The sequence below is a fragment of the Pleuronectes platessa genome, chromosome 7, assembly GCF_947347685.1.
Source record: "Pleuronectes platessa chromosome 7, fPlePla1.1, whole genome shotgun sequence".
In the NCBI taxonomy this organism is placed as follows: Eukaryota; Metazoa; Chordata; class Actinopteri; order Pleuronectiformes; family Pleuronectidae; genus Pleuronectes; species Pleuronectes platessa.
Genome location: NC_070632.1, coordinates 12,553,505 through 12,565,320, shown reverse-complemented (window position 1 = coordinate 12,565,320; position 11,816 = coordinate 12,553,505). Strand labels below are relative to the sequence as shown.

Genomic DNA, 11,816 nt, shown 5'->3' with positions numbered 1-11,816 from the left:
AATCGATTACTCATTGTGCATTTTTTATTTGTTATGATCTGTTATGTCAAGCCACCTATCTTTATTAACCACAGCAAATAATATATCTTACATGAAAGCTTAATGTCACAACTACTATTAAAGTAGAAGAGGCTGTGTTTAAAAATAATGAATATTCATGACACAAATCAGTTGTACTACAAATAATTGAAGGGCTCTAAATTCTAAATGATGTTCAAAGATGAGACAATTTTTTCTCTTAACCGCAGGGAGACTTTCTCAAGAACTCTTAGTGTTTGAACCACATCTTCGAATAATTCACACATAGTTAATAATGCTAATACACTGCTAATAATACGACAGGACATTAGATGATGATACAGAGATGCATATATTTGTCTGTTAGTGAGCAGGATTATTCAAAAACTGCTAAGCCAATTACATTTCGGGAGTTGATCAACGATTTCCTTTTGCACTTTCTTTAACACGAAGTGATTGGCATTCGATTTGCGCTCTCTAAGCACCCTTCTTCTCATTAAATGGGAATTATATTAATACAAAAAGCTCAATTTACTACAGGCATAAAACTGCTTAGGCCTAAAAGTGGGTTATCTATACTGTCAACTAAATACTTCATTACAGCTTTAAATCAACTGGCCTCCACGCTGCACCTCTTCAAGGAGTGACACTCACAGCTGAAACTGTCTGTGATATTTCTTTCTGTGACAGACAGAGGTTATGTCGATCTCCCTGTTTCCCTGCCCATCCTCCCAGCGTCTCTCGTCCTCTCTTTCTGTTCGGCGTCTCTGTGCATCTCTGGTTCCTCAAGGTGAACGGGGCGGGGCTGGAACTTGATCTCTGTGTTGCTGCAGAAACCACATCCTAAGTTTCTAAATCAGGCAACGTCATCTATACATAGACGATATGAGACAGTTGTGCAGCCATACGGCCAGATGTACAGATGCCCTCACACACAGAGCCGTCCACGCTAAATGTAAATGTCCTCTAATGCTGAACTGTCAGTATGCTAATGAGACTTAAAAAAGCCATGTCACTACGCTTATGAATATGCATCGGTGGCCCGCTGACCTGTCGGGGTGGGACAGAGGTCACAAAAGGTGGGACATCAGAAAGAAGGAACAGCGGTCCCACGAGACCTGAATGGACAGAAAAGTACACATTTTTCCTCTCCCGCTTACACACATACACACACACACACACACACAAACATATGGAAGCAACACAAGATGACCAAGCTACCGATCTCACCCTCAACTCCATCTTGTCCTACCCTCTCACTTTCTCTCTTTCTCTCGATGCAGCTTCACACACTTGCACTGTTCGTGTTGATGTCTCAGAACTGGAGACACAACAACAAAGGGGCTGACACTTGCCTCACTGCTCTCCTCCATCTCTCTGCTTTATCATTTTTCCTCCTCCGCCTCTTTTCACCTCTGTGAAGACAAGGAATACCTGAGAGGCTGAACGCTGCTGCTGAGACCACTGAATACAGGTATGCCTCAAATTTGATTTTTTTTTTAATCAATCAAAACTTCGATTTCTTTCTCTGTTGAATATGCTGACTGAATATTAACTGGGTGTCAACAATGTGCACAAAAGATATCTAATAATAGTAGTTATCAGGTCGATGCAGGTCATTCTATTGTTTACTGGATACAGTCAATATGAGTAATGTCTAACTCCAGCTTCAATTATTTTCTTTCACTTTCACTGATAATTTACACGGTGCTCTGATGTAAACCATGAGTAAAACGGTTTTTATCTGAAAGTGTCTTAAAATTGACATTTTGCTAATTCAGATGGTAAATTGTTTTTACTGTCAAATGTGTAAACTTGTTGGATTAGCTGTTAAAAGACTTTTAGCTGCATTAACAACTGACGTCAGGTCCATATGGTGTGACCGTCTTCACTATAGCCTCAGCAGTAAAAATTTGACTGATAATTTATACATTTACTAATATTCATAAATCATTGTTAAATAATTACTATATTAGCAAGTTGGGAGTCATGTAATTTTTGTTTCATATTGGCACACATTGCTAAACACATCAGAATCTGAAATATTGTTCAAAATTCATGATCTGTAACTGTAACATGTGAGACATGCAGTTATTATCCTTTTTGATGTATACTAAATGTTTCTGCTTGCTCCTGTAGCTGTTCATATATGAACGGCAGCTTCTGCAATAGTATTAAAATAAAAGTATCCTGAAAAAGCAGAAAAAGTCAGAGATCACGTCTGCTGATTCAGCCCCTCATACTTACTCTGACTAATGCAGAGTAGAAAATAACATATCGCAATATTATTTCAGAGTCCACGCTTGGCTTCGATCCTTTGTTAATGTGCACAGAGCGTGACCTTGGTACCTCATCACCTCTGGCTGCTCACAGAGGAACAGCAGAGGTCCACGCGTGACGCTTCTACTCTGCGTCTCCCTCACAGCCTCCTCCTCTCGAGTCCTGCCCTCTCCCCTTCATGTCAGCAGATTTGGCAGAGACAGCAGTTTGTATATCCTGTGTTCAAGTTTGTGCCAGACGAGCAGAAACAGGAGAAGTCATTTGACTCCGATGTTCATACCGTGTCCATAAGCACATTATTGCTTCAAATATATCCATCGATAGCGTTTTGGAAAATCTGCTCTAATGTGTATTTGTGTCTCGTTTAGATGGTTCCCATTTGACTGTTGCACATATGGAGGCATGTAATGCCTGTTTCTGTTTTATTGAAATATAATGTATGTTGCACATGTTGTGATTGAACAGTCTTCTCCGGTATCTCCGTTTCTCTGGCCAGTTAATTCAGGATCTCCTGTCAATCATCAAACAATGACCGGGACCCGTCGAGCTGCCCCGGCTGCACCGGGCACCCCGGCTACACCAACGCGTTTGACGAATGCAACGACAACCACAGGCCGAACACAATCCGGAGGCCACAATCCAAAGAAGTTCATGAGTGAACTACACAACGGCCACAGTGAGTTGGGACACCAAGATAAATAAGAAACATATCTAAACACCAGAGCCAGAGGATAATTGAGAAATAATCTAAAGGGACAGTTTCATGGACACTTGGGCAAATATCACAGCTGCAGCAGCTCTTACAATATCAACAGAGATTTGAATTAAACTATTCTCTATGATAGCATATCATATTCTCTATTTTAGTTCAGACCAACATGTCCAACTTAAACTGGTTTGTCAAGCTGTCTGCATTCATGTTAGAAAGTCAAACTTAAAAGTCATACAAAATTGTATCTTGGATTTGAATATGTCGCTTGATATCCGAGTGATACATCCAGAAATATACACGGACAAATGAATCCCTTACAGTAATACAGTACAACACCACAACAATATATGGCCTAAAAATTACCACAGATCTGAGTCAGCATCTCTTTGACAATAGTATTTATTACAGGAGTACTGGATTGGATTAACTTTGTCAGTGTGGATGATAGTCTGTTCACATGTGATGTTTTGAGATGGAAAGATTAGGGTTTAAGTGGTTAACAAGGATTCCATGTATTTTTATTCTGAGTAATCTGTATGCGTGTGTGTTGTATGGCTTTTCAGTGCCGTCTTGGGCAATTGCCGCCCTTTGCATCGTGAGTTTGTGCCTGGCGTTGTCCTGTGCCGTGTGCGTCTGGAAGAAGTGCTTGAAAAAGAAGGACAAGGACAAAGAGAAGGACAAGAAGAAGGGAAAAGAGAAAAGCAAAGGAGACTTTGACACTGAAATGGATGGAGGTTGCAGCGAGGTAGGCCACGCACACACACACACACACACGCACAAACACAAACACACACACACACACACACCGCTGCAGATGTATTGTCCTTCCAATGTTTCACAGTTCTGACACTGGGGTCGACCCAGACTAGTAAAACTGTCTGTGTGTGTTACGACTAATGGATGTGTTGCACATCGCACAGTTCATGGTGTAGGTTGAGGACTGAGGTAACTTATTTTTAAGCATCTTCAAGGATACAAGTTCTATTAAACTCACTGATGGTGTAACATAATCTTTGTTTGATGCCTCTGACGGTGTAACGCTAGGAACACAGCACAAATAACTCCTTCACACATTGTTAGACGTGGTTTTCATTGATCACCTGTATCGCTGCATTTTTACATGTGATGTGTTTGTGTGTCTTTGTGTTTGTGCAGCCACCGAAAGTTGAAGGCAACAAAGAAACAAAGCTGTCAGATAAAGAGCCCAAAGAAGAAGAGAAGCTGGGGAGACTAAATTTCACACTAGACTACAACTTCACAGATAACACAGTAAGATGCACACCACCTGTCAATTCTTAAATGTCACATTTGAGTTTCCTCAGCTCCTCATTTCTTCCTGTGCTCTCAAATTCTAGCTGGTAGTGGGCATCCTGCAGGCTGCAGAGCTTCCTGCCATGGATGTGGGAGGAAGCTCTGACCCTTACGTTAAACTCTATCTGCTCCCGGACAAAAAGAAAAAGTTTGAAACTAAAATTCACAGGAAGACGCTTGAACCGAACTTCAATGAGACTTTCACATTTAAGGTAAATTAAGGAAAAATATTTTAAAAACACTTATTTTTCCAAAGCACGTTACCTATCAGCACCTTGATGTTTGTTCCGTACTACAGGTACTGTACACTGAGCTGGGCGGGAAGACACTGGTGATGACGGTGTACGACTTTGATCGTTTCTCAAAGCACGATGCCATAGGAGATGTGAAAATACCGATGAGCAGCGTGGACTTCAGCCAGTCTCTGCAGGAGTGGAGGGACCTGCAGAAGGCAGAGAAGGAGGAGGTGGGGGCCAACTGTTAGATGGGGACGAAAATAAATCTTGCTTTTCCAAAACCGTTAAAATATCCTTTTTTAAATTTGTTTCCTTTTATTTGACGCAGTGTTTTTTATTAGGGGACAAGGTTATTGATGCTCAGTTTTCCTCTGGTGTAATTAAAATCAAATTTTCCTTTTGAAGTTACTTCAAAACCAGACGACTGCAGCCTTGCGTAATATTTCAGCTTCTCCATTTAATGATGAAGCCCTGACAACATACTCACTTCTTTTATTCTTCCTCTTCCCTGTGTCAGAGCGAGCGGCTTGGAGACATATGTTTGTCCTTGAGGTTTGTGCCCACTGCGGGGAAGTTAACGATGGTGATTCTAGAGGCCAAAAACCTCAAGAAAATGGATGTGGGAGGATTATCAGGTGAGTCAAGCAAGTTACTTTCACTGTAGAGCTGGAGATCTTTCAGTATAGAATAGAATTAAAAAATGCACTGTGTTGATCTTCTTAAGTACAAGACTTAAACCACTTTGTATAATCTGACTTGGTGCACACTACTCAGCCCAGATTTATCAGCTCTGGCCTTATAAATCACCCTTTTAAGTGCTGTGTCCACTTTCAAGCACTTTCTAGTTAGGGGAAACCACCAGGAGCTACTACAATAGATGTGGTGTTTCACTGATGGAGTCGCTGCACCGGTGCCAGGCATTTGGTCGCTCTGACACGAAACCTCTCTGTTCTCACTCTCAGACCCTTATGTGAAGATCCACTTAATGCAGAACGGGAAACGACTCAAGAAAAAGAAAACAACGATAAAGAAGAACACTTTGAACCCGTACTACAACGAGTCTTTCAGCTTTGAGGTGACATGTGAACAGATAGAGGTAAACAGATTTATACACACACACGCACACACACATATGTATGCACACAAATACAACCCAGCAGAAATTCACTTTTTGTTCATGTTATTGTAATCTACAGAAGGTGCAGATAGCAGTGACTGTGCTGGACTATGATAAGATCGGGAAGAACGACGCTATCGGGAAGGTGCTGCTGGGTGCTAACAGCACTGGGACCGAGCAATGCCATTGGTCAGACATGCTGGCTAACCCCCGGCGGCCAATAGCTCAGTGGCACGGCCTCAAGCCAGAGGACGAAATCAACCCACTAATATCCAACAAGAAATGAAACTGTGAACCCAGTGAGCTATGAAATCCTACAGCATTTACCTCAGTTACTTCCAATTTATGTTTTTACATTTGCCTCAAGTCCCATTAAAAATATTTAACCTACTCAACTCAGTAAATGTACCAATAATACTCTGTTTTAATCTAGATACTGTCCGAGACACTATTATGGACTCAAAGCCTTCATTAACTGCCAACTGCTTCTGTCATAAAGACTTCTGTCATAAAAACGTAATTAAAGATTTATCACCAGCTACAAATGCTATTAAATAAGCTGAGATTTTTTCACAACCTTTCTGATGTTTGTCCACAGTTGTTCAAATTAATTCACAATGCACATAACACAGACCTGCAGAGGGAGACAATCAAAAAGGGACAATGAAATTACAGATCCCCATGACTGCTACGTGCTATTATGTTTGTACTTTCAGAATATTCACTATTTCATTATGGTGGTTAAATAATATATATTATAAATTCTAATGCAAGTTGTTTATTTCCATTTGATCCCATAGGACCATCTTCCATTAGAATGTGTGCTTGTACAAGCTGAGGAAGTTCACTGATGATGATGTTGGAGTACAGCCTAGAATGAGAGGAACGCTAACATCAGCGTTTTGGCCTCATCATTTATTGACAGGTTTCTCTGCAGCATCACGACCAAAACGGCAAAAGGGGCCAGAATCACAACAAGAATACAACTGACTTCAGGTCATTTTTTATCCTCACATATTAATGTGTTACTTCATTTCAAAGACACACTCTATAACAGTTTCTTCCACTTCTTCATCAAAGCAAAAATGAAAAGTAAAGCCATGCAGTGAGAAGTTTAGAGAAATGACTTGAATCGAGTCATTCCAAAGTTTATTGTGTGTCCTCCCTTATATCAGTCCACCCCTGCACACAGGATGGACAATTCAGTGAGCATCATGAGCTTATCAACCATAGTATAATTGGGCTGCAAGGTATGTGACTGTTGTATATATTATTGTATCATCACGCTATGTCAGGTTCATTTTCTTTTACCAGGCACATGCAGTGTTTCTCTGCTGCTGGTCTTTGTGCAGTTCATTCACTCATATAGAACATTATCCACCTTTGTTATCTCATTATCTGTGACGTTTGCACCTCATGTTTGTCAAACAGCTGTTGTTCAGATGATGTGTGATGTTTGACATAAGCTGTTCTACATGCTCATCATGATCCAAGACAACATACTCTTACACGATATTTTTGTAAAAAGCACAGGTGTAAATTTAAAGTATTTACTGGGGCTCTTGAAAAGAACCAATGACAGAGACTTCTTTATGTGACCAGGAACACCTGGGACCTCTCTACTGTGACAAGTCAAAATTTCTGCTGTGGAAGGGGACTATTTAATCGTTAAATATAAGTGAGGAGCAGCACAGCACATCACATCTATGGAGAGTTTGAGGCACGTCTATTTAACATGCACCCACGTAAATTATGCAAATCTAAAAACCTTCACTTGAACTCAGAAAGGTTACTATTAAAATTTCCCCTTAACAATCTTTTAAGTAAAAAGTATCACCCAAAGCCATTTGTACACTATCTGAAACATCACATACATATGGTGTTACCAAAATAAGAATTTATACACAAAGAGACGGGACATGGTTAGTTCCCTGTTATTGTAACATTTTGTATAAGTTTTCATAATGTCACTGTACCAGGCAGACGTGGTTGAGTCACTACAACCCCCAGCAGCTTGCAGAACTCAACAGATCAAGCTTGAGTTGTTGTGCCCCTGACAATTAAACATACTGCAACTCAGTGTTGTGCATGAACGAACGCAAAAGAACGCGCTCATTGAACACGTTCACTTTTATGAGAACGATGAACTGAACGCAACTCAATGACAAATAATGAATATGACCGGTGAACACGTTCATATTGTAGCGTCCTCGCGTATAGACGACAGGAAACTTCTCTCTTTATGTGTAACTTTATTAAAGTCCAGCGAACACAACACGCTTCTCGTTCGTAACTCAGACACTCCTCTCATCCACCACTATATTCTTCACTCCCCTTCCTCATTCACCCTTGATTCACCAACTCATCAGCCAATGAGAGCCTGGCATCCCACAAAACCCTACAGCCATTGGCCTAGAACTGTCACGTGCCCCACCCCTACCTGTTCACTGACCCTCGGAACATTTCAATGGTCCTCCATATGTGATTCTTGTAAGGTGTCAGAAGACGAAGAAGGTTGGAAACTACTGGGTTAATCTCTAGCAATAGGTTTTTAAAGCATGTTAAATCATCCAGTATCTAAAATCCCAAACTATAAAAAGTAACTTCTAAGTAAGGCTGTCAAATATAGACACACACACACGATAATATTTCCATCTTCCTTGTGTGCCTAGTTCCTCGAATAATTCAGCAGGCGATGTGGCCTAGTCGGTAGAGTGACGGTCCTCAAACACTAGGGTTCGAGTCCCACTCCTTCCCATCTTCTTGCCGGCAATAAAATGAGCTCTTAAAATTGGCAGGATTTGATGTAATAAATTAAATTAATAAAATATAAAAAACAGGAAAAAAAAGGGAAATTAATAATTATAATTAATAATTAATAAAAAAAAATAAAAACTGCGCGCGCAATTCCTGCGCACTAGGCTTCTGCGCACATGTGCGCAATGGTCTTCTGCGCACATGTGCGCAGTGGTCTTCTGCGCAAGATGTGCAGAAGACCATTGAAAACACACAGTGGAAACACAGAGTTTCTCTGGTCACATCTGCTCAGAGATCAGCGGCTTCATGATCAGAGCAGAAGCTGCAGGTGGTTTGTACCGAGCTGGAGTTTCTGTTTCCTCCTTCTCCTCTCGGCTCGCTCCTTGTGCTCAGTAGAACACGTGACGCCCACAGTCAGGACTACTGACAGCTAAATCATCCCAATAAAAAATAACCTTAACTAACCTCTAAACTTGAACTAGTTCATTTTAAGTGTGAACTGGCTCAACGCTGCAAACAGCTACTGGACACCAGCATTGAGAGGCAGAAGTAGTAGGGATGGATCATTACACTCCTGTGACCAATCCTGCATGACACTGCGGTTATGCCCGCCTTTCTCATTAGCATAAGGACACTGCAAATGAAAAGGAAATGTATCAGGGAATAAATAAATGTGCAAATATATTTAAGACATTTATTTAGACATTTCTGTTGTTATTAAGGTATTTTTTTTAATTATTTCTGTATTAATTAATTTATTTCCTTTTTTATTTATTTATTTATTTATTTATTTATTTATTTATTTATTTATTTATTTATTTATGTATTTATTTATACATTTATTTATTTTTACTTAAGTCATGTATGGTCCTAGCCTGACGTTGTCAGACTCACAATTCTAGTCAGAATGTGAGTCTGAGACCGCTCCATTGGGCTGTGATTATGGGGCGTGTTTCAACTGACCAGGAAGTAAAATTCCTCTTCGCTCAATTGGATAGACCTACAACCAATCAGAGCAACGTAGTATGTGACGTATGCTAAGCAACGCACCGGACACTTCAGCGCAGCGCCAAGCCTTAAATAACAGCTGGCTCCCATCCACTCCCATGTTAAAACTTTGTGCCGGTCACACCGGAGGCTGAAGCACCGCGAGGCAGCCTTGGCGCAGCGCGGTGCTTCAGCCTCCGGTGTGACTGGCACAAAGCCGTGTAGCGATCTACTGGATCAACGGTGATATTATTAGCGCTGCCCGGCGGTTCAGCGTCGCTTCAGTGTCCGTTGTGAACAGCCAAGCGCCGGGGCGATAGGGATTAGCGCGGTGCTTTGGCGTCGCCTCCACGTTCTGTGTTCCTCTTTCAAAATGAATGCGCTGTCGATGTCTTCTAAAACAGACTAAATGGCAGCATCTACACATCTCAGCTCGCCAGCGGCAGACATGTTTGTTGAATTCAACCCAAGGGCACTTTGATGACGTGGTTGATTACGTTACCGTTGATCATCTGTCAATCATCGTATAAAGCCCGCCCTGACAATCTGATTGGCCCGGTCGGGCATAATTTTTCCTCAACGGAGCGACTCCAGACCGAACTGCCCGACCAAAAATGTTGTGGGCGGGGCTAAGTTCGTCAGGCATCCAGGCTAGTATGGTCCTCCATATTCACCGTGAAACAGCCGGTCAGTGACTTTGTAGAACAGTGGAAACACAGAGCTTCTCTGGTCACATCTGCTCAGAGATCAGCGGCTTCATGATCAGAGCAGAAGCTGCAGGTGGTTTGTACCGAGCTGGAGTTTCTGTTTCCTCCTTCTCCTCTCGGCTCGCTCCTTGTGCTCAGTACAACACCAGAATTGACGCTCACAGTCAGGACTACTGACACCTAAATCATCCCAATAAAAAATAACCTTAACTAACCTGTGAACTTGAACTAGTTCATTTTAAGTGTGAACTGGCTCAACGCTGCAAACAGCTACTGGACACCAGCATTGAGAGGCAGAAGTAGTAGGGATGGATCATTACACTCCTGTGACCAATCCTGCATGAGACTGCGGTTAGGCCCGCCTTTCTCATTAGCATAAGGACACTGCAAATGAAAAGGAAATGTATCAGGGAATAAATAAATGTGCAAATATATTTAAGACATTTATTTTGACATTTATTTTGGTATTAACATATTTATTTATTTATTTCTGTATTAATTAATTAATTTCCTTTTTTATTTATTTCTGTATTTATTTATACATTTATTTATTTATTTATTTTTACTTAAGTCATATATGGTCCTCCATAGCCACCCCCCCCCCCCCACAGGAGATTATGTGCTTGTGTGTGTGGCTGCGGCGCTTCCTGGTTCTTCCCGGCACTACCCTGCCGGTGCGAACAGCCAAAGTATTTAACATGGGCGAGGAAAGGAGGCGGAGCACTTTTCACAGCGCTTCTACGTCCGGTGCGTCCCGGGGTTAGAGGACGATGGTGTGACGTTAATGTATTGTTTTACATTGCATGTGTCACTTCATGATAAATCAGTCTCCTATGTCTCCTGTACCAGGAGCCGCCCCTGTCACTGGTTATCTTGGCTCGCTGTCTGGTCGGTAACCAGCCGTCCGGAGCGCTCCGTGAAGAAGGAGGAGGAGATGTTTCTTTACTTGGAATGCGGCCACTCTATTTCTCGGATATACAGCAGGAGCAACACTCGCATCACCTCTAGGTGGTCCGTCACTTCTCGTTATAAACACACTTTTAGCGTATTTTCCCACAATACCCTGCTGCACTACGTCACACACTACAAACTTTCCTTAAAAGGGCAGGCCATACCTGCAACACAACAGCTCTCGGTCTCATATACAGATGGCAAGAGAAAGCAGAGACGCAGACTCAGCAACTACATCCGAGATCCGATGCACCTTATTATTATCTGAGGGATTTTTACACACTGTCTGATAAAGATTCTGACAGTAAAGGCAATGGGTAGTGATGGATAAGGTTTTCTTTAACAAGTTAAGTCTTTCATTCTCACTTTCCACCTTAAAACTATGAAATGAACTGAAATATGAACTAGTTCAGAATTGAAATGGTGAATTATGAACGTGAACTATTCATGTTTACTTGTATGAACTGAACCTTGAACTTGTTCATGAGAGTAGCGAACTTGCACAACACTGCTGCAACTTAAGAAAACCAATGCGAATAGTCAGAACACAAGCAATCCATTTTAACAGCTTTATCCTGCGTTACGAATCTCTGCCCTTTCATTGGCCCAGTGCCACCACCGCTTACCACAGCTCGTAGCTCATACGTCAACAATTCTCCCACCCGGGAAACGCGATCAGCCGGAAATGTGCCGGTACCGTTACAGGTGGACACGATCATGTGAAGCGAGAGGTGACCTAC

The 11,816-nt window shown here is 41.7% G+C and overlaps 1 protein-coding gene across 1 annotated transcript; it reads left to right on the top strand.

Moving 5' to 3' along the window:
* Positions 1 to 2,826: 2,826 nt before the first annotated feature.
* LOC128444584 (synaptotagmin-A) lies at positions 2,827 to 5,960 on the top strand. The gene is made up of 8 exons (XM_053427137.1): positions 2,827 to 2,974; positions 3,574 to 3,755; positions 4,166 to 4,279; positions 4,366 to 4,533; positions 4,620 to 4,787; positions 5,075 to 5,192; positions 5,520 to 5,653; positions 5,754 to 5,960. Exons 1-8 carry the CDS (start codon positions 2,827 to 2,829, stop codon positions 5,958 to 5,960), a joined length of 1,239 nt encoding a protein of 412 aa, XP_053283112.1.
* Positions 5,961 to 11,816: the final 5,856 nt, after the last annotated feature.